We start from the raw sequence: 23980 nt of genomic DNA on the forward strand, positions 1-23980 counted from the left end.
GTGGGTTTGTGTCCTGGTAAATAAGACACAAAACCCAACATTCACACGGAAATATGAACCCATAAAGTTTCCCACAAGCCGGATCGCAGCGTGGTTTCTCCTGCTGCAGCCAATGAAACGTCTACGATCCTCACGTTGGGATGAACGATGATTTATTTTCTATCTGAATGTCGTGTAAAGCTGCAGGTTTAAACTCACTGAAGGCTAAAAACAGGTAATAATATCAGAAAATCTTCACTCTGGTTTCAGAACAGAAACAAACATCCCTAAACCCAGCGGGGTGTTGGCTCCCACATGTCGGTGATCAGCACGGACAGTCCTCAGGGTCTGTTCTGAGCCGTACGGTACCAGAGAGCTGGAGTCCATGGAGGAGAAGACGGGATCTGAACGGAGCAGGTCTGACCGTAAACCTGGGAAACTCACCGACCAAATGCTTTGACATAAATAAAAGAATGAATGAACCAGCTGCCGTCTCGTATTTCACAACGATTCAGACGGACTTTCATCCAGGAGCCGAACCAGAAGGAGTCGCCTGCGGTTTCAGAGGAGTCCATGTTGGACGTCGTCCTCCCAGCGGCTTCATCAGAGCAGCGTGTCGAGTAAACACATCATCTTCACTGCTGACATGCTTAATTATGCTAATATATGTAAAACACGGCGGCGTTAAAATGCAGCGATCTGATTACAGCCGAGCACGTCTTCATCCTTCCTGCTGGAGTCCGCTTGTTTGTTTAATGAATTCCATCTGACTTGTTAATCAGCAGAGATCCGGCGGATCATGGATCCATTTCTGTTCTGCAGCTTCAACACGACAGTCCCAACACAGAGCAGCGAGACCCTCCTGTTGCAGCCAGCTGGCCTCCGACGGATCACTGGGTAGCTGACATTACACGGACCTGCAGGCGCCTCTTACTTCTGGAGAACCAGAGTTCTGTTAGAAACTAATGTAGTATAAACTAAAGCATGAAGAGAGATAAAGAGACATTGGAAGATGTGGAGAGAGAATACTACGACGTTCCTTCTCTGTTAGACAAAACAAATCTTCTGCTTGACGTTGGGAAGGTTTGCTGGATCATGACGGGAAATGGACCAGAACTCACCCACAGCTGGTCTCCAGCAGACTGTCCCCGACCTGCAGAGACGCCATGCCGAAGTCCGCTATCCTGATGTTGTTCTTCTCGTCTAACAACAAGTTCTCTGGCTTCAGATCTCTGTGGCTGCAGGACAGAGGGAGGAAAAGGCAGATTAACATCGACCGTCTCTGCATTTCTGCATCTGTCAGACGGAAGATTTGGACTTTTCTTCTCATGCTTTTAATGTGCAAACAGCCTGGAAAGGAGAGAAACTGGACTGTCAGCTTCATGATTCCTGCAACATGAGTTCCATCCATGTGGAGAGACGATGCCGGTCGCAGCTCCTCAGATCTGGGACGAGCAGGAAGAGTCGAGACGTTTGGAGACTCGTTTGGATTAAACTTGTAGGACATTTAATGCAGCTGTTAACAGACTAAATGCTTCACCTCTGGAACACATCTGGAGCCGAACACGTTGCAGGAAAGATTGTTTCTCTACCTCGGTTCCAAATCTGATTTCACAGATAAAACGTGTCTGAGGTTCGTCTTTCCCCTGAAAGCAGAAACACGACGTTCTGCAGTAAAACGAGACTGATCAGAGTCCGTCTACGGCTGATCCAAAATGCTGCTGAGAGTTTTACATCCGCCGCCTCGCTCCGTGTGTCGACTTCCACTGTTTCAGTAATTAATACATAATGGTGATTAATCATGAAACAGATGATTAGATCAATGATCAGAATTTTTTATACCAGTTATCTTTAAAAATGTTCAACAAACCGTAAAAAATGCTCCAATAAACAAATATGTCAAACTGGAATAAAGAGTTTTCTGAAAAAATATATTTATTTTACATTTTTAAACTTTGCTTAACAATAATTTAAAAATAACTAAAGTATTATTAATTAAAATAAAGAATGATTCAGTTGTTGTTTCTATTAAAAATGTCCAATTTATAGATTTTCACAAGACTCAGCAGAGTCTGATCACTTTTAAATAACACAAATAGAAATAAATAAATAAAATGAAATAGAAATAATAAATAACGAAAAACAAAATAAATTAAACAATAAATAAAGATAGAAATAATTAAAAATAAAAATTAAATAGTAAATAAAAATAGACATAATTAAATAAAAAATAACAATTAAAAAATAAGTTGTGTAAATGTTGCATATATTATATTTTTGGCTCACATATGTAAATCATAATTCTATTTGATAATTCACCTCCACTTTTTAACCCACTAAATGCCTGCCAGTGCTGTTTGTATTTATAGACAGACTTCAGGCTGAATTTTAGCAAACTCCTGGAAGCAGAAACATCTCTTTGTTTAAATGACAGGAGCGTTTATCTCCGAACCGAGCGGCTCCTGTGATGCAGCAGGAGAGCGTTTCTCCACTCGACTGCAGCCGTTCGGCTGAAATAAAGTAGCAGGAAGAAAACAGCAAATGGAGAACTTTTGTGTCCCAGTTGCTCGTCTGGAAAACACACAGCATGAATAAATTTAGTCCTGCAAAGCCAAACGTCTTTGATCTGCTGTTGCTCTGAGACGCACAGCGCCGCGGCCACGACAGGAGGAACGAAAGGTTCCAGCGAGATGAAACGGGATCAAGAAGCTGCAGACTCTAAAGTCGCCCTCTGCAACAGCTGATGAAGAAGGAGGATGAAGAGCTGGAGGAAAGCGATGCTTCAGGAATGATGACAACGGCCAGTCGTTGAGTTATACCTTTAGCTGATCTACGGACGTTTCTAGGCATCTCTGTCCCGTCCAGGAGGTTTAAATCCGGCCACATGTGTATTCAGACTGTGTGGTAAATCCATGGCAGGTAAATTGTAGCAGAAATAAGTGGAAATGAGGGAAAAATGTGAATCAGTAAATGGTTTATGTGTTTGTTTCAGTGCCACTCGGTTTCATGTTGGTTGCACAGTGGCGTCCCACAGGGATCTGGACCCGGTCCACTTCTTTTTCTTCCAATCTGAACAACTTCCGGATGCTGAGACGCAGCGGTGTGTATCAACACAAATCTGTCTGCAAGTTCATGTCTCGCATTCAGCTACAACTGTTTCAGTGTCAGAGAATGATGAGAAAAGGTTTGGTTTGGTTGATCTGTGTGTTTTTTCTACAAACTTCTCTTAGTAATATATATCAGCCTTTATTCCTTTGTATCTATTCATTGATTTGACATGATTTTAGCTTCATATTCTGAGGCTCACCTCCGGATGAGGCTGACTTGGAGTGTTAAGGGTCAACAGACTTGCAGTTGGAGCAGGGAAACATCTAAAACAGCTTTAAGATGGAAGTTTGATTCCATAACATGAGGAAATGTCTTCGAGATGCAGAAAGTCAACGCTGGAAACAAACCGGACTTTAGCGACATGGGTGGACGTGGGTTACCGACGGCAACAGAAGCAGCTTCTCGCGTTTTGACGGATGTCTTTGTGCAGTTTCCACTGAGCTACAGATTCTCCCAGCAGTTTGGAAACACAGTGCTGCTGCAGTAGCTCTGCTGCAGTGGTCAGTCAGCAGTGATAAATCAGTGGCCAAACACCCCCATCCCCCCCTCTAGTACTTTTACATCCTGCACCTTGAAGCAGAAACGTGCACCGAACCAGTTTGTGTTTTCAAACCCTCCCTCATGGTGAGGTCGGAGTGTCAGTGTGTGTGTGTGTGTGTGTGTGTGTGTGTGTGTGTGTGTGAGGGACTGACCATATGGAGTGGCTGTGACAGAAGTCCAGCGCTGAGATGATCTGTCTGAAGAACTTTCTGGCCTCTTTGGGCGTTAACCGCCCCTTCTTCACCAGGTAGTCAAAAAGCTCGCCGCCAGACACGTGTTCCAACACCAGGTACCTGCGCAGGGAGACGGAGGAAGAGATGGGAACTAAATCAGTACGTTTATTTCTCCTTTTTTACCAGGTAAAACCATGAGAAGAGCTTCTCATTTACACTGACGACCTGGCAGGAGGCCTCGGGAAACATAAGAAAAGCAGAAACAGACAAAAGCAAAACGATGAAAGAAAAACAGGCAACAGAAAACAAGTCAGACTCACAACCAATGTAGTTAAAACAACATAAAGAAGAGGATTCGACAGTACGGCTCGTATCGGAGGGAACGACAAGCCGCCTGAGCTTCTGTTTTAATGTTGAAATGATTTAAATGATTTTAAAACTCGTGGAAAAGTTTATCTGTTAAACTGTTAACGATAATGTCAACTGCACGGCAGCATTTAGCCACATAGAGATGGTGGAGACAACTTAATGAATCTAAAACAGAGCATCAGGATGAGGAAGAACAGAGATTAGGTTCAATGTCCTCCAACGGCCTCCACCGTCACCAGCTCTAGATCCAGAGAGATCCTCATCATGATGAAATGGAACGGGAGATTCTCATGGTGATGAGGTGGAACGGGAGATTCTCATGGTGATGAGGTGGAACGGGAGATTCTCATGGTGATGAGGTGGAACGGGAGATTCTCATGGTGATGAGATGGAATGGGAGATTCTCATGGTGATGAGGTGGAACGGGAGATTCTCATGGTGATGAGGTGGAACGGGAGATTCTCATGGTGATGAGGTGGAACGGGAGATTCTCATCATGATGAGGTGGAACGGGAGATTCTCATGGTGATGAGGTGGAACGGGAGATTCTCATGGTGATGAGGTGGAACGGGAGATTAATCATGGTGATGAGGTGGAACGGGAGATTCTCATGGTGATGAGGTGGAACGGGAGATTCTCATCATGATGATGAGGTGGAACGGGAGATTCTCATGGTGATGAGGTGGAACGGGAGATTCTCATGGTGATGAGGTGGAACGGGAGATTCTCATCATGATGAGGTGGAACGGGAGATTCTCATGGTGATGAGGTGGAACGGGAGATTCTCATGGTGATGAGGTGGAACGGGAGATTCTCATGGTGATGAGGTGGAACGGGAGATTCTCATCATGATGTGGTGGAACGGGAGATTCTCATCATGATGAGGTGGAACGGGAGATTCTCATCATGATGTGGTGGAACGGGAGATTCTCATGGTGATGAGGTGGAACGGGAGATTCTCATGGTGATGAGGTGGAACGGGAGATTCTCATCATGATGAGGTGGAACGGGAGATTCTCATCATGATGAGGTGGAACGGGAGATTCTCATCATGATGTGGTGGAACGGGAGATTCTCATGGTGATGAGGTGGAACGGGAGATTCTCATCATGATGAGGTGGAACGGGAGATTCTCATGGTGATGAGGTGGAACGGGAGATTCTCATCATGATGAGGTGGAACGGGAGATTCTCATCATGAGGTGGAACGGGAGATTCTCATGGTGATGAGGTGGAACGGGAGATTCTCATCATGATGAGGTGGAACGGGAGATTCTCATGGTGATGAGGTGGAACGGGAGATTCTCATGGTGATGAGGTGGAACGGGAGATTCTCATGGTGATGAGGTGGAACGGGAGATTCTCATGGTGATGAGGTGGAACGGGAGATTCTCATCATGATGATGAGGTGGAACGGGAGATTCTCATGGTGATGAGGTGGAACGGGAGATTCTCATCATGATGAGGTGGAACGGGAGATTCTCATGGTGATGAGGTGGAACGGGAGATTCTCATGGTGATGAGGTGGAACGGGAGATTCTCATGGTGATGAGGTGGAACGGGAGATTCTCATGGTGATGAGGTGGAACGGGAGATTCTCATGGTGATGAGGTGGAACGGGAGATTCTCATGGTGATGAGGTGGAACGGGAGATTCTCATCATGATGTGGTGGAACGGGAGATTCTCATCATGATGAGGTGGAACGGGAGATTCTCATCATGATGTGGTGGAACGGGAGATTCTCATGGTGATGAGGTGGAACGGGAGATTCTCATGGTGATGAGGTGGAACGGGAGATTCTCATGGTGATGAGGTGGAACGGGAGATTCTCATGGTGATGAGGTGGAACGGGAGATTCTCATCATGATGTGGTGGAACGGGAGATTCTCATGGTGATGAGGTGGAACGGGAGATTCTCATGGTGATGAGGTGGAACGGGAGATTCTCATGGTGATGAGGTGGAACGGGAGATTCTCATCATGATGAGGTGGAACGGGAGATTCTCATGGTGATGAGGTGGAACGGGAGATTCTCATGGTGATGAGATGGAACGGGAGATTCTCATCATGATGAGGTGGAACGGGAGATTCTCATCATGATGTGGTGGAACGGGAGATTCTCATGGTGATGAGGTGGAACGGGAGATTCTCATGGTGATGAGGTGGAACGGGAGATTCTCATGGTGATGAGGTGGAACGGGAGATTCTCATGGTGATGAGGTGGAACGGGAGATTCTCATCATGATGTGGTGAAACGGGAGATTCTCATGGTGATGAGGTGGAACGGGAGATTCTCATCATGATGAGGTGGAACGGGAGATTCTCATGGTGATGAGGTGGAACGGGAGATTCTCATGGTGATGAGGTGGAACGGGAGATTCTCATGGTGATGAGGTGGAACGGGAGATTCTCATGGTGATGATGTGGAACGGGAGATTCTCATGGTGATGAGGTGGAACGGGAGATTCTCATGGTGATGAGGTGGAACGGGAGATTCTCATGGTGATGAGGTGGAACGGGAGATTCTCATGGTGATGAGGTGGAACGGGAGATTCTCATCATGATGTGGTGGAACGGGAGATTCTCATCATGATGAGGTGGAACGGGAGATTCTCATCATGATGTGGTGGAACGGGAGATTCTCATGGTGATGAGGTGGAACGGGAGATTCTCATGGTGATGAGGTGGAACGGGAGATTCTCATGGTGATGAGGTGGAACGGGAGATTCTCATTGTGATGAGGTGGAACGGGAGATTCTCATGGTGATGAGGTGGAACGGGAGATTCTCATCATGATGTGGTGGAACGGGAGATTCTCATGGTGATGAGATGGAACGGGAGATTCTCATCATGATGAGGTGGAACGGGAGATTCTCATGGTGATGAGGTGGAACGGGAGATTCTCATGGTGATGAGATGGAACGGGAGATTCTCATCATGATGAGGTGGAACGGGAGATTCTCATCATGATGAGGTGGAACGGGAGATTCTCATGGTGATGAGGTGGAACGGGAGATTCTCATGGTGATGAGGTGGAACGGGAGATTCTCATCATGATGTGGTGGAACGGGAGATTCTCATGGTGATGAGGTGGAACGGGAGATTCTCATCATGATGAGGTGGAACGGGAGATTCTCATCATGATGTGGTGGAACGGGAGATTCTCATGGTGATGAGATGGAACGGGAGATTCTCATCATGATGAGGTGGAACGGGAGATTCTCATGGTGATGAGGTGGAACGGGAGATTCTCATCATGATGAGGTGGAACGGGAGATTCTCATCATGATGTGGTGGAACGGGAGATTCTCATGGTGATGAGATGGAACGGGAGATTCTCATCATGATGAGGTGGAACGGGAGATTCTCATCATGATGAGGTGGAACGGGAGATTCTCATCATGATGTGGTGGAACGGGAGATTCTCATGGTGATGAGATGGAACGGGAGATTCTCATCATGATGAGGTGGAACGGGAGATTCCCATGGTGATTTTTTTCCAACAACTTGTTCGATTGATCAGAGTAAGAATGAAAGCAGCTCTGGAGGAAGAAGGAGGTTAAACCCGGTATGAAGATGATAAAGTTTAGTCATGATCTTCAACCTCAATCTTCTTTTATTACTTTATATTTTCTGTAAATAAAGAATTAACTTCAGTAAATAATTAAAAATGTTAAAAAACATAATTTTGGAGAATAAAACAGGAAAAGACATAAAGAACAAAAGCAGATTTTTCAGTCTTTCTCTGCGTTTATCGTGCTGGTTCAGCTGTAAACTGCAGTGTTTGCTTGTGGCGGCCAGCTCAGAGCAAACCCCCCACCAATCAGAGCAGTGGCTGATCCCTCCCCGCCGGCTTCGTCTTCCTCACAGCCTGATTTATTAGCAGATTAAAGGATCTGCTCGAGCGTTTACCTGTCAGAGCTGTTTAAATTAGAAATGCTCTCGGCTGTGATTTGTGAGTCAGGAGAGTTTCTGCGTCAGTCTTTGCATCCGGGATGACCACCCATCCTCTTCCTCTTCCTCCTCCTCTTCCTCGCAACATTAAAAAAACAAATTCCTGCTCTATTTGACGGCGACGCTTTTATCAATTATGAAGCAGCGCATCAATCTGTGGCGCAGCTGCAACATGCTGCAGATGAATGTTTACAATAAAAGCAGGATGAAGAGCGACGTGGCGGCGGGACGAGGACGGTTCTGCTGCGTTTTACTCTGGTTTTATGTTTCGTCCTGAACGAAGACGTCATCCCAAGTTATTGATATGAAGTATGACATCACACAAATAATTGTCATTCATGCCGAAGCAAGAAGGAGAAACAAAGAAAATAAAGAATTTATTGTTTTAGTGTGAAGTCGGGCTGGGCGATTAATTAATTTAATCAATTAATTTAAATTTGCTGTTTATGAAGATTTATTTTTATGAATTTTGCCCCGCCACCCCCTTTTGGGCTTCCGTACCTTATAGTGACATCAGCGCACTCCCACCTTTTTTCCACCGAAACGCATAAACACAACATGGCAGCTAGCAACAAACAAGTGCCCCCTCTGCGTTTTCATTACATTTTGTTGCAAAATAAAAACGATATTTTTACGTTTCGACAAACAACAGTTGTGATTTGCACGTGTTTCCGTTGAACAATGTTTAGCACATTAGCATCAAATGTGGTAAAATCTCGTTTCTCTCCTGAGATTTGACAAAAATTGCGGTAATGCAAAGTGGGCACGTAGCGTTATATTATGCTTTTCTACTTGCTGCGGGGAATTTGCTTCAGATTTTCTAAGCTTTTCTCCCTCACTTTCTTTTCTAAAACTCTCTAATTCGCCGTTTTTTGTTCCACACCGCACCATCTTTACCGGGAATTAACTGGTCACGACCCCCACGTCACGTCTGGTGACACGTAAACACAAAAAAGTGTTTCCATTGCACTTTTGCAATATATTTCTATATTGAAATGTCTGAAAAACCACCTCTTGAGATCGTAAAACTTTTAGCAATATGTGAGACTTTATTTAAATGTATGTGTTTCCATTAGGTGGTTTTTATGGTGATATTTAGTTTGTGTGAAGTTCTAGGTGTCATTGAAACGCAGTAAATGCAAACATGTTTCTCTAAATGTTTACAGTGGCAGCGCCTGCATCTCTTTTTATGATCTAGTTTAACAGCTTGTTTAGTTACACTTTAAATTCAGGTAAACACCTAGGCTGACAGCAATAAAAGCTTTTTTTAAAAAGAATAATTTTTGATGTTTGTCATTTATTACTATTTTTTCTTTACAGTAAGAGAAAAAAAAAATCGCTTAAAATCGGAAATCGGATTTGGTTAAAAAAAAAATCTGAGATTTTACTTTTCGGCCATATCGCCCAGCCCTAGCGCGAAGCTGAAGTTGTTTAAAATGTACACAGAAACAAGAAAACCAGAATAAACTTTTCTAAAAGCCTGAATTTACTAACTGTATCACAGCCTTTAGCGTCATCTGGTCGGTAAATCTACACAATCTTATCATGTTTTGTTTGGTTTCTTTTTGTACTATTTGACATTTTACGATAAAAATAATACCACATTCTTTTATAGTCGTATAGTAAGTTGAGCGATATAAAAATATTGATAGAAAATAAAACACCAGAAAATACCTGCTAAGTTTTCTTTTAAAAAAAAGTTCAGATGAGTTGAAGCTGCAGCCTCAGGATAAAATAAAATAAAATAAAATATGTAGGTATCTTTGGTTTCTAAACACCAGCATGGTCAATTTATAAACATAAAAAAGTCAAGAATAATTCCTGGGAAATTTCTTTATTATTGTCTCGCTGAGGTCTGAGTTCCTCGCAGTCCTGCTGCGGCAGGACATGCCTACTGGTCTACTCATTGGCTTGGTCTACTTCCTGGTTCAGTCTATATACTGCCTCAGTCCATATACTGGCTCAGTCTATAAACTGGCTTGTACTATGTACTGCCTCAGTCTATGTACTGGTTAGTCAACTTACCGGCATGATCTACTTCCTGGGTCAGCCTATACACTGATCAGTCTACATACTGGCTCGGTCTACTTCCTGGTTCAGTCTATACACTGATCAGTCTACATACTGGCTCGGTCTACTTCCTGGTTCAGTCTATACACTGATCAGTCTACATACTGGCTCGGTCTACTTCCTGGTTCAGTCTATACACTGATCAGTCTACATACTGGCTCGGTCTACTTCCTGGTTCAGTCTATACACTGATCAGTCTACATACTGGCTTGGTCTACTTCCTGGGTCAGCCTATACACTGATCAGTCTACATACTGGCTCGGTCTACTTCCTGGTTCAGTCTATACACTGATCAGTCTACATACTGGCTCGGTCTACTTCCTGGTTCAGCCTATACACTGATCAGTCTACATACTGGCTCGGTCTACTTCCTGGTTCAGTCTATACACTGATCAGTCTACATACTATCTCGGTCTACTTCCTGGTTCAGTCTATACACTGATCAGTCTACATACTAGCTCGGTCTACTTCCTGGTTCAGTCTATACACTGATCAATCTACATACTGGCTCAGTCTACTTCCTGGGTCAGTCTATATCTGATCAGTCTACATACTGGCTCAGTCTACTTCCTGGGTCAGTCTATACACTGATCAGTCTACATACTGGCTCAGTCTACTTCCTGATTCAGTCTACATACTGGCTCGGTCTACTTCCTGGTTCAGTCTATACACTGATCAGTCTACATACTATCTCGGTCTACTTCCTGGTTCAGTCTATATCTGATCAGTCTACATACTGGCTCAGTCTACTTCCTGGGTCAGTCTATACACTGATCAGTCTACATACTGGCTCAGTCTACTTCCTGATTCAGTTTACATACTGGCTCAGTCTACTTCCTGATTCAGTTTACATACTGGCTCGGTCTACTTCCTGGGTCAGTCTATACACTGGTCAATCAACCCACTGGCTCAGTCTACTTCCTGGGTCAGTCTACATACTGGCTCAGTCTACTTCCTGGGTCAGACTACATACTGGCTCGGTCTACTTACAGGTATTTCTTGTTTTCGTAGACGTCGTGAAGCTTTAAAACGTGGGGATGCTCGATGAGTTTCAGAATAGCGATTTCCCGCTCCACCTGGAGAGAAACACAAGAAAACAACCAGTCAGAAACAGGGAAGAACCAGATTCCAACCAGAACGACTAATGGAAACTGACACACAACTTGTGTGTTGATCACACGAGGTGGTCCTGCAGAGGCTTGTTTGGTGCTCGCTGAAGCACAAACCCGAATGTTTAACCTCTGGTTTGGTTCACTTGTGGAGCTCAATGGGAGGCTGCTGCGTTTGAAGTCTGACAATTTGAGCTTATCACAAATGTGCCGCAGCAGCCGCAATGTCACGCTTCGACAGCTGGAGGAATAAAATCTGCCGAGACGGAACACAGAAACAATTTCTGTCTTCGGCTCGTTTCTACTGAAACAAGTTTCACAGCAGGATGAAAATCACCTGCTTTCTGCAGATAATTCATTAAATAAACATGAAAACAAGATTGTGATGGAGACCAGACCATGATCTGCTCCCCGCCTGGATTTATGTGCAGTTAGATGAAAACATAAATACGGGGAGAAAATATCTAGAAATAATAAATTAAAGGAGTCATAACCTGGTCTTTTCATGTGCCCACTGTCCTCTAATGGTTTTTAAATAACTGTTTAAAAACTTATTAAACAAAAAAATGATAAAAGTGCTTTTTCTGACACTTTATTCATAATAAACATTTTCTCGCGAGAATTCACGCGAGATTTTCATCAACCTCGACATCGATTAAAATAATGTTAATGAGGTGCTCGCTGATTGATCGCTGGAAGTCCGGGGTCGTAAGGGGGGCAAGGCCAGTAGTCTCCATGCTAAAACATTAGCGGCTAGTGATAGCAGCTAACCCGGCAGCAGCAGCTTTCTGAATTCAGCATTGATGTCTGAACCGGACTCTGAGCCTGAGAGAGAAGATACCGAGATGGTGGAAGGAGCACGTTTACAACACACTGTCTCTGAATGGTAAAGTCCTCATTTTAATGTCTGCCCGCCATGCCTGTTCAGATAGCATGTTGACAACGAGGCATGTCGTTCATGTTAATACGTCTCAGTTTTATTCCGTGTTGGAATAAATGTACTTTTTAACACAATCCGAAGTTACAGATGTAAAAAATGAAACGGATGTTGACTGAACCGATCGGTATGTTCAGTGTTCAGCTGCCGGTCGGTCTGCACCAAGATAAGCACACACACATTTTAACCACACGGAGTTTCACGGAGCTGCGCTTTTTATTGAGGTTTTATTTACCGTCATGTGTTTTTCTAAATTAATTAGCTTATTCAGATTTCCCGTTTTAGCCAGGAATGTGAAAAATGTCGTTATGTCAACATGACAGATGTCGGGTTGATGCAACCACTGATGTGGGCTGCTGTGTTACTGTACAGATAAATAACACGAAGTCAGATATCTTGTATCATCGATCAGGCTTCCTGCTGACTAATATCTCGTGTTTTTATGTATTCCAGCATCACTTACAATTTATTATGTTGGTCTAATTGTTTGTTAAGCTGCACATGCCAACAGAAATAGACAGCAAGATATTATTACTGTGCTTAGAAAATAAAATCTCTTTTTTCATTTCCTTAGGTGCTGAGAAGGATAAAGCAGGTCCAAACTCCTCCGTGTCTGACCCAACATCCTGGCGTGGAACCAGTCTGCTTCAATGCTTTTTCATTACAAAATGCAGGAAACATTTATAAGCAGGATTATGTACATTTACCTGTCGGAGGGAATGAGAGGCAAGTTTCTCTTCAATGCCCAAAAATTCAGAAATAAAGCTAATCAAATGGCAAATAACTGTAAAATAACTGTGATTATTTATGTTCTTGCCATTTCATATTACATATAACAAAGAGTAACTTTGCTGCAGTCACTTAGGACAATAGCAATTGAATTAAAGTAAATACACAACTTTACCATATACACATTTATGCATCTGACTTCTGAAAGTAAAATGTAAAGCTGAAGTAAAAAAAAAAAAAATACAGCTCTTGAAAAACACAATATCTTTATTAGTGTACAGAAATAAAATCAATGCTCATTTTCAATGTAATAAAATAAAAATGATGATTTTCACTCTTAGTTATTGATTCTGTTAACACAGTAGCTGAGTTTTCTGGGTTTTATGTGGACTCTCATGGTTCTGGAGCCGAATGAGCGAGCCTCTACAGAACTGTCTTCATCATCATCTTCCTCTGGACTGGCTGAGATGTTACCTTCACTGCTGTCATCTGGGTTCCTTTTCTGCACAGAACCAGATACTGACATCAGAACAAGCAATAAAAGTGCCTCTTAGCTTCCATTAAGAATGTATATGTGTTTGATTTATTATCTTTTTCTGTATGTAAAATTATTCAAACAAACGACAAACCTGTATTTCTGAAGAGAGGGTGGAAAGTCCTTGATGACAGCTGTGTTCCAGTTGTTGGCTGCATTGTAGGGTCAGTCTGCTCCAACATCAACTTTTAGACATCAGTAGACCGCTGGTGCTGTGCATGGCGTGAGATGTGCTGGACTAAAATCTGCAAATACAAGTTATAAAAATATCAGATCATCACATAAATAGATAGTAGGTGTAAATAGCTGCAGTTTAAGAGTAATCAAATATTGTAATAGAAATAGATTAAATCAAACTTTAGAAAGCACTTTCTAAACTGGAAAAGCAAACAAAGTCTGTGTATCCAGCAGTTCAGAAATCTCTTATTAGATCACATCAGTGTCGAGATGATGTCTGCCTCCTCAAGCGATCAGTCAGCTGAACTTTATTCCCTCTGGTCCCCTGTGATCAGCTCCATCACTTAGTATGGGGGGAGAATGTGACCTTATTGCGCTCGGGGTTGGTGGCCGGTTGGGGTTCTCTGGGGGCTGTGGGTCTGTGGTGGGCTCCTGGGGGGGGATTTTGACTGCTCCATTGCTGGAGTGGCTAGGTTTCTAGCCCTACTGTGGACCTGGATGGGCCAGCGGCTGGAGTTGCCGCGCAGCGGCGGGGTGAGGTCGCTGGCAGGGGATGGGTTGGCGGGCGTGACTCCGTAACGGGCGCCTGTGCCGCCGTGGGGTGGGCTGGGCGGGGTCCCGGGCTCCGGTGCCCGGGGTTGTCCCCTGTCTCTTGGGGGTGGGGGGTCGGCTTGTGCCGGGGGGGGGGGGCTGGGCTGACCTGGACCTGCCGCTGCGGCGGCGGGCAGGTACGTGCTCTGGTGCCTGGTTGCGACCCTGGGACTTGTTGAGTGGGGGGTGTTTGATAGTGTGGATGGGATGTGAGTGTGTATGGAGGGATGTGTGTAGGGGGTGTGCGTTGAGGACTGGTGGCGGTACATAGGTATGTGGATGTGTGTGGGTGGGGAAGTGTGATGATGCGTGTGTGGGGGGGGGGTGTCGTGGTGTCTGTGGGGGGGGGGTAGTGCCGTGTGTGTAGGGGAGTGGGGTGATGCGTGTATGTGGGGAGTGGCGGTGGTGCATGTATACGGGTGTGTGTGTGGGGGGGGAGGAGGGGGGAGGGGGGGCGTGCTGTCTGTGTGTGTGGGGGGGGGGGGGGCAGGGGTGTATGTATGGGGGAGTGGGTGGTGCATGAGTGTGGTAGGTTGGTGGATAAGTGTAGATATGATGGATGGGAGTGGGGGAGATTTGGATGTGACGTGGGGGTCAGGAGGATGGTTTTAAGGGTGGGCTGAACGGGTGGCTGGGTGGACCTGAATGTGTCCGGAAGTGTGTGTGTGTGTGTGGCTGTAGGTGTGTGCTGAGACAGTGTGAAGTGCCGATGTGTGGACAAGGGGGGACTTCATGTCCCCAGGTGGGGGTGTCCTGTGAGTTAGGGGGCGGTGGACAATCGGTCTGGGATTCCCCTTCTGCCGCCCCGCCTCCTCTTTGTCCTCATGCCCCCCTTCTGCATGTGGTGAGTTGGTCCCCTCTTGGGTCGGTGATGACTCTCTGGTTAGAGTCGCCGAAGGCTCTGGTTACGGGGATGGCTGTCCCCGGCTTGTCCTGGTCCTTGGGGGGCCCTGGGAGTAGGGGGCGTGCCCAGTGCCGCGGGCGGCTCACCTTCTGGAGGAAAGTGAGCTTTCCTCCAGACTTAAATCCCTCAACCCCTCTTCCTCCCCGCTCCCCATCACACACAGGCAGGGTATTGGGAGGTGTGCACGTGGCGCTGGGTGGTGAGAAAGGCCATCAAGGTGGTCTTGATCGCTGCACCCAGCCTCGGCCCACCCCCCAGTTTTAATTACACTTAGACACCAAACACCAAAACACTGACGACTCACATGATTAGGGGGAAGAGCATGCGGTGTATGGTGGGCGGGGCTGCTTAGGTGGTCCCTCTCCCAACACCTCGTGGCACTTCCCTCAATTTTAATTGCAACTAATACATACTTCACAATCAGTCATAAGCGGGGGGGAGGCAGGGACGATAGGGTCTTCTCATGCCCCTGCTCTCGGGGCTTTACTGGGGGGGGGGGGGTACGGGTGGGGGAAGAGTGCCGTCCATTAGGCCTAAGTCTGGGCTGGCCTGGCTGTAGGAGGGTTGTCGCCGGCCCTGGGGGGGTGCTGGGTCGGCTGCATCTGTGGGGTGGTGGGGGGGACGCTGGGAGTGGTGGGCGGTAATTATGGGGGCCCTGATCGGGGCCATCCTGTCCTCTGCCCCCTCTGAGGTATCTCACATGGGACATGATGGAGGGGTGAGGTGAGGATGTGTGGGAGTGGGTGTATGGGGTTACAGATGGATGGTGGGATGGCTGGGGGGGGATTAGGGTTGGGGATATAGGTGGGTAGGGGAAAGGGATGTGTGAGGATGAGTAGATGTGTGTGTGGAGGGGTATGTTGGCGCGTGGGTTGTATTGGGGTGTGCCTGTGTTGGAGGAGTGAGGGTATGTGTGTGTGTGTGTGTGTGTGTGTGTGTGTGTGTGTGTGTGTGTAGGGGGGGTGTATATGCGGAATGGGATGTGTGAGTGAGGGTGAAGTTTGGAGGGGGGCTATGGGTGGTGGAGGGGTGTTTGGTGGGGCATGTGTGGTTGGGTAGAAGTAGAGGGATGGGGTGGCGGGGTGTGAGCGTGTGTGGGGGGGGGGGGGGGTGAGCGTGTGTGGGGGCGGGGGCGATTGGGGTTCGTGTGACTTGGTATGGGTGAGTGAGTAGAGGTGGGGTGGGGTTGTATATGTGATGGATGATGTGCATGGATTGCAGAGGGTTGTGTGGATGGGGGTTGAGAGGGGAGTGCGTGTTTGGGGGGGGGGGTATGCATGTATATGTGTGAGGGGAGTGCGTGTTGGGGGGGGGGGGTATGCATGTATATGTGTGTGTGGTTTGGTGGTGGGGGGGTGGTGTCCTGTACCCGGGGGCGCAGCTGGTGCGCTGGGGTGCGACCTGGCTGCCGCTGGGTGGCGGTCTGGGGATCCTGGTCCTCCGTCGGTGTGGGCTGTGCCCTCTGCCTGCGGGGGCGGGGGGCTGCTCACGGGCTCTTGGGGCCCTGGGGCCTGCGCTCTGTCTGCCCTAGGTGGCCGGTGCCCGGCGGGATCGGCCCTTGCCGGCCTGGGCCTGCTGGGGCCTGTTCCCCCTGACTGCGGGGGACTCTGGTTGGGCACCTCCTTCGCCACCTCCTGGGCAGATGCATGGCTGGCTCTGGAGTGGGGGGGTTGGGATCTGTACCTGGGGGTGACTGTCGGTTACCCGGGTCTCTGGGTTCTTCTGGCCTTCCTCTAGCTGTAGGCGGGCGGGGTCACATTGGCATGATCACTCTTCTCTAAACACGTTCCACTCTGAATGTTCTGCATGAATGTTCTGCATGTGTCACAGTCACTGAGTCATCCAGCAAGTTTATTCACTAACAGCAAGTACCTCTCTTTCTGTCTTTTTTACTTAACTTGCTAGTTTCTGGTCCTCATGATTGTCAACGGTTTTGTTCTCCACGAATCTAGAGTTGGCTTGTGTGGGTGTATATATTTATGTGTGTGGGTGGGTATGTGTGTGTACTTATGTGTATGTGTATGTGTATGTATGTATGTGTATGGATATGTATATATGTATGCATATGTGTGAGTGTTTGTGTATGTATGTGAGTATGTATATGTGTATATATGTATATATATATATATATATATGTGTGTGTATGTATGTGTATATGTATGTATGTATATCTATCTTTATGTATGCATGTATGTGTACATGTGTGTGTATGCATGTGTATGTATGTGTATATGTATGTATGTATGTATATATGTATATATATAATGTGTTTATATATAAACAGTTATACACGGACACAATTTTCCCTAACCTCTGTGTCTTCACTGCATGCAGATAAAATAAAGCATATCTTTTAGATCCATCATACCAGGAGTCAGACCTCCACATCCACAGAGGCTGCAGCTGCAGATATTAATCCTGCACAGCTCCCGTTTTACAAACATGATGTGAAGATGCCAGAAGGAGGACGAGGATTGGAAATAAAATATCCTCCCTGCCGATATCCTATAGGTGCCAACATCAGACTACATGATGGTCACCTTTTTAAATTATCATTATGATTATTACAACTGCATGTTATGTTGGGGAGAGCAAGTTACATCCATCATGAATACTGTACTTACTGTGTGGTAGCAGGCATGAAAAGTAATAAATAGAGAAGTAATTTACAAACATTTACGTGGCAGAGCATAGAATAGATATAAGAAAATAAAAACCTGGGGCTCATTTGTACGCCACAGGACGTTAAACCTCCAGGCTCGTCCCGTTAGCATTGCCGTTAGCATTAGCCTTATCGTGATTAGCTCAAGTCACGTCTGTCAGACAAAGCAGAACATTATAGACTTGGGACACTTACCGACTGCATTGATGCTGAGCCGCTTACAGCTGCAATTCCCCGTCTTTCCAACCGGGTTGATGCCGTCTTTTCCTGGTATTTTCCCAAATGTTAGCAAAATGTTTGGCACAAACAGGCCGCAGCCGGCAGAGATGCAGGTGCATTATCAGCAAAAAATAATGTAATCCATCTGTCCCTGGTAGTTTGGTCCGCTGATGAAGGGAGAGAAAAAAACCTTCCGATGTTGGTTTTGCTAACAGACAACCGAGCAGTGGATATGATCGCTGCTCGCACGTCTTCACACAGCTTGTTGCTAATAGCAACTGAGGCAGGTCCAGCAGGTGTATTTAGGCTGGAAAAGGGGCTGGTTAATGCAAATAGCTAAAAGAAAATAAAAAAAATACGTTTGCGAGACTTCAGCCTTGTGGCCAGTTTTGCTGCAAACAAAGCGTCCAGAGGTAAAAACCCAGCCGTCTTCAACAGGAAAGCTTCCGGGGATGTTAGCACTTCCGCCCGCCACTAATACGCACGTTTCACCTCGAAAAAGTTTCCGGGTGATGACTCCTTTAAAACTCAATTAAACAATGAACAAAGATTAACAAATAAATAACATAGAAATAAATTAATTACAGTTAAAAAAAACCAAATATATACAATTAAATAATTAGAAAAAAATTAATAAAATAAAAAAAAGGCCAGAAATGGTTCGTCACAAATCAGCGACAACATAAGATAAAAATGAAAACATTGTTATTACATAATATTAACAATTATTTTATTCATCATCATTTTTATCCTTATATTATTTAATACTTTTTTTTTTTTTACTTTGCTGTTTTTGTACATTTTAAACATTCTTTTAAAGGGTTGAACAAATTAATTTTTTAAAAATTTTTTATGGATCTCTTCAGTCCAGAACCAGGAGCAGATTGTATAAATAAAGTACAACAACAAAAGACAGATCTATAAGATGAATAAAAGTATAACTTTAGTGGGTTTTTTTAAATGAAATTAATTAAACTTAAACTTAAATTTTCTGTCTAAAAACAGCCTAAAATAAAACTTTATAAAAGTAAATCATTCCGTTTTTTTTGCATATTTATGGATTAGAAAACATTATTTTAATTTGGCGTCTGGTTTTTGAGCAACTCTTTACTGTTTGTGTGTATTTAACTTCATCCTTCTGTGAAGCAGCTTTACGTGATTCTGATTCGTTATCGGAGCTGTGAATCAGATCCTACGTTTGGCTCGATGGCGGCTTATGTCAGGCTCGTTTCCAGCTGTTCTAGTAAACATCTACTTTATGTTGTTAGTCAGAGTTTATTTAAAAGAACGACTTATTTAACCCTTTAAGGCCAAGGCCACAAAAAAATGAATAAAAAAGTCTAAATTTTCTTCTTCTTAAATTAATGTGTTTGTTTGGTGCTTTCTCATCATTTACCACCACCTGATGTGTCAAACTCATAAAACTCTGAAGTCTGCTGCTTCCTGGCATCTGATAGGAGGCAGGGGACAAGTATCAGATTCATCATCAGGATTTAAAACAAAGTTTTTACTGTAAACTGGTGCAAAATGTCTGAAACCAATACGTCACGTTGGTTTTAAAGGGTTAAGCAACGGTTGATTCGCTTCCTACTATGGAGATAAAACAAACATGGAGGAGATTGTGGTGAGAGATGATGCAAATCTCCTGCTCACTCACACACACACACACACACCTACACACACAAGTAAGATAAGGATGTAAACAGCTCCTCATTCAGGCTGCCGACACACGTCCCTTTAATTCATATAAAAAACACGATATGTCACCCTGAACACGCATCAGCTACCCGACGGCAGGAAAAACCCTAATATGTACAACAGTCATCCCTAACACACACACCACATGATCCAAAAATACATATTTATAGTCTAGAAATGTTGCTGTTATTACACAACAGCAAGTGTGAATGCGATAATATGTTATTACTGATGTATAATGCAAAAAAGCTGAATATGTCACTGAAATTAGTGGCAGCATTTTCCAACAGCTAGCAGATGTGCAGCATTTTTTCCAACCTGATAAAGTATAAATGAAATCTAAAGAAAACATTTTTTGAAGTGATGAAAACTGCAGAGAGAGAATAATTTATTGAAGAATAAAATGTGGAGGGATGTGGTAAGTTGTACTGTGTGGAAATATTTGACGAAATGTTACTTTTTGGATTCAAGTCTACAACATCCAGCGTGAAGGCCTATTCTCATAACCACTAAGCCACCATTCTGCTTAGACATGTGTGGAAAAAGGTAAAACATTTCTATTGAAAAGAGGATGTTCAAGGTACTGGCAGAACTATTGACTTTACCTATTGGCATAAAAATGCCTTTTTAGAACTTCCATCAGCAGGATTGCTAAAAGGAAAAGGTTGAACTAAACTGCTGTGAAGAAGCTAAAGATAGTTATAAATAGTGCGCATATATCAGAATGAGATGGAGAGTTTAATATTTGAATGGATGAAGTAGCACAGCAGCTCTTTCATGAAACCACTACACCACCAGAAGACTTAGCAGACCTCTCGCAGTAGCGTTACATTTTTTTTGCCATTGACCTGTTGGTCAACTGAAAAGCACGCAGTTTCTTTTAAATTCTGGTTTCAGAGTGCCATCTAGTGGCCATGAAAGTAAATGTTCATTTTAGGTGCAATTAATAGGTACTACTAACAGGTACAGAGCTGACTTGATCTAACAGACCCTTCGTTTTTAAATAAAAATCAAATTTAAAAAGTCTTAGCTGGTACTAACTATGCTGACTTCGTTGGTGACAACTGACTACTGATTAAAACTCGGTGTGGATCAGACGTTACAGAGAACTGTGTGAGCAGAGGACGTCAAATAACCCAAAGACCTGCATGGATTGATTGACTTCATGGTGTTACAAACACAAACCAACAGCATAAAATTAATTAGACTGAGTTCAAATTTAGCCAAGAACATGTGAAAAACATGTGAAGAATATGTGGCTTCACATGTTACATGTAAAAACACATAAAAATATCATGTGGATTGCAGATACGTTCCTATTCAGAGCCAAACGGATGTTGAGGCAACATTAAGGCCCCGTGTCGTCAGTTCACGCATCACCAACAGCTTTGTATCATTCCTCCGCTGAAAATAGTCCTGTAAAATAAAACTACTTCCACATATAATCCTTCTCAATTTAAATAGAAATATAAAGAGTACATTCTAAAACTGTATGCATAAAAACTGACAAAAAAAAAAGAAAAAGTGTTTGCCGTAGATGATGCCATCCAGTTGGTTTACTTTGAAATGAGGACAGGGTAGGGTTAATAAGATTAATTCTTCTTCCTGCTCCAATTGTCTTTTTTCTTTTCTTTTTTACATGAAATGTACTACAATGGGTGTGTAGTAGTTGTTGTAACTCTGGAGTTTATTTTCTGTTGTTGTTTTTTGGATTTGCCAGTATATGATGGAAAATAAAAGAGAATAAAAAATCTTGAAATGAAATATAGGAGTGGTTTTGTGACTCCTGCACCGACTGACTGAACTATTAAAAACACATTTGTTATCACCTTTTTTTTTCATGCATATGAACCGGAGCGCTCTGAGCAGCGACACGCCGCCGTGGTTGGATCAGATCCTGCAGGAGCATCTCTGCCAGCAGTCTGCAGCAGTTGCAGGTGAGTGTCAGGATGTGAAACAGAGGTTTTCCAGATGCTCCCCCTCCTGCTGAGTTCTGATTTACCGCCAGTTGGCACCTCGGCAGGCCGGAGGCTGAACTGGGTTGAGACCTCCGAGCTCCAGGAAACAAACTGTCGCAGCAGTTTCTGCAGTCATCATCATCACTCAGACGTGTCACAGAACATGTCTGCGCTCCGTTTGGGAGCACGGAGAAGGTTCTGGGATGGGGAGTCCAATACAAACACGAACTTTACGTCCAACCAGGGGCTTCCAGCTGTAAGCTGGTAGAAAATCTGGATCAGAGAAGTTTTATTTGCACTGCAGGTTTGTCACCATAAAGGCAGAGAAGGGCAGGATGTAAGACAGCTGCAGGGACGTTAGGGATCTGAACCAAACACTCAGCTGGAGGACATGACATCAACCCCTCTGAAGCCAGTCGGAGTTCTTTTGTTGGGAAGGTCGCGTGCCAACGACCTCTGATGAGTGAACTCGACGTAGGTTTGCTTCCTCTAAACTGGACCACAAGCGTTTAACATCACAATGTCAACGCCGTTTGATATTTCCTGATAATTTAATCAAAATTCTTTGATGACTCTTTATGTGATGTTGCTAAGAGACCAACAGCACTGAATACACAACCTCCACCACGGTAGAGGTGATTATTACTGATTTTAAGAGGAAAAGTCACAAGAAAGGTCAGACTCACAGATATCCAGGGTCATTGATTAGAAACTGGAACTCTGGAGACGACTCTAGGGTCTGTAGGAGGCTCAACAGATTCTGGACTGTTTAAGGAACCATAATGATGATGTTTCATCATGGTTTTAAGCCTCTTTATGCTCATTGCAGAAGACGAAGCACAGACGGACGTTTCTTTCGTCTTCTATGGCGGTTAAACATAATGTGGTCCGTGTTTAAGGAGCCTGGCTAATGGAGCAAAACCAGCGGAAAACCACGAGGTTTGGTTGTGATTGGATACCAGCGCAGACCGGGATCTCTCATCTTCCAGCATCGCCCAGACGTCATAGCAACAGATGGCGGTTTGATTATCAATCGGAAGTTCTAATTTATCGCCCCTCGTGCCCGTTAGCTCTGCATCGTGTTTCAGTTAAACAGAGATTTGGAAGCAGCGCGCCGTAACCAGAGTCAGTCCTCGTAGTTCATTCAGAGGAGATGTCACGCACGGAGGCGTTGAGTCATCCAGCAGACACACAACCAGAGAAAGGAACAAACTAGAGAAGAAGAAGAGGAGGACCAGGAAGAACATGAAGCAGAACCCGCCAAATTAAAAGCACCCAAAGAAGATAAAGAACATTGAGAACATCACAAACCTTTGTGGTTTTATTCTTCTTCTTCTGGTGATTTTTGACAGTTGTAAAGAACTTTATAGCGATGCGTTACCGCCACCAACCGCTGTCAGAACTCTGCCCAAATATGGGCAAAGAGGTGGAGCTGAGAGGGGGGCTGTGAGCGTCATGGTGGATGATTGGCAAGAAGCAAACTCCAACCTACCTGTAGCTAAGAGCTAACCGAGCTAACCCGGAGATAACAGGAGCTAACCAGCTAATGGAGGTAAGCGGGCTAAAGCTAAGTCATGTTGTTAACCGGCTAAAAACCGCGGTTGTTCTACGTTCTTCTGACTTGAAGCGGGAGATCGGGACACGCCCCTAAATATGCAAAATTTCCAGATTAAATTACTTTTAAACGGGTGAGTTAGAAAAAAATTCATTCCCCCCCCACAGTTGTCATGAAGGTAAACCTGACCTATTAAACCTAAAATGGATTATTCTACCAGGCTGTAAAACATGTTTATTTCTACTGTAAACATGTTTATTTCTGCTGTAAACATGTTTATTTCTGCTGTAAACATGTTTATTTCTACTGTAAACATGTTTATTTCTGCTGTAAACATGTTTATTTCTACTGTAAACATGTTTATTTCTGCTGTAAACATGTTTATTTCTACTGTAAACATGTTTATTTCTGCTGTAAACATGTTTATTTCTACTGTAAACATGTTTATTTCTGCTGTAAACATGTTTATTTCTACTGTAAACATGTTTATTTCTGCTGTAAACATGTTTATTTCTACTGTAAACATGTTTATTTCTGCTGTAAACATGTTTATTTCTACTGTAAACATGTTTATTTCTACTGTAAACATGTTTATTTCTGCTGTAAACATGTTTATTTCTGCTGTAAACATGTTTATTTCTACTGTAAACATGTTTATTTCTGCTGTAAACATGTTTATTTCTACTGTAAACATGTTTATTTCTACTGTAAACA

General features: G+C 44.2%; 1 protein-coding gene across 1 annotated transcript in view; it reads right to left on the reverse strand.

Annotated features, from left to right (window-relative positions):
• The window catches only part of LOC306758213 (serine/threonine-protein kinase BRSK2-like), a gene marked incomplete at both ends in the record, with an annotated part of 156758 nt that overhangs the window by 33181 nt on the left and 99597 nt on the right, over positions 1–23980 (reverse strand). Inside the window, 3 exons of the mRNA XM_079243453.1 lie at positions 1101–1217; positions 3780–3920; positions 11183–11268. Of these exons, the coding sequence (XP_079099579.1) occupies positions 1101–1217; positions 3780–3920; positions 11183–11268 (344 nt within the window). The remainder of the gene's footprint in view (positions 1–1100; positions 1218–3779; positions 3921–11182; positions 11269–23980) is intronic.

This window comes from Telmatherina bonti (assembly GCF_933228915.1).
Source record: "Telmatherina bonti genome assembly, chromosome: 1".
Lineage (NCBI taxonomy): Eukaryota > Metazoa > Chordata > Actinopteri > Atheriniformes > Telmatherinidae > Telmatherina > Telmatherina bonti.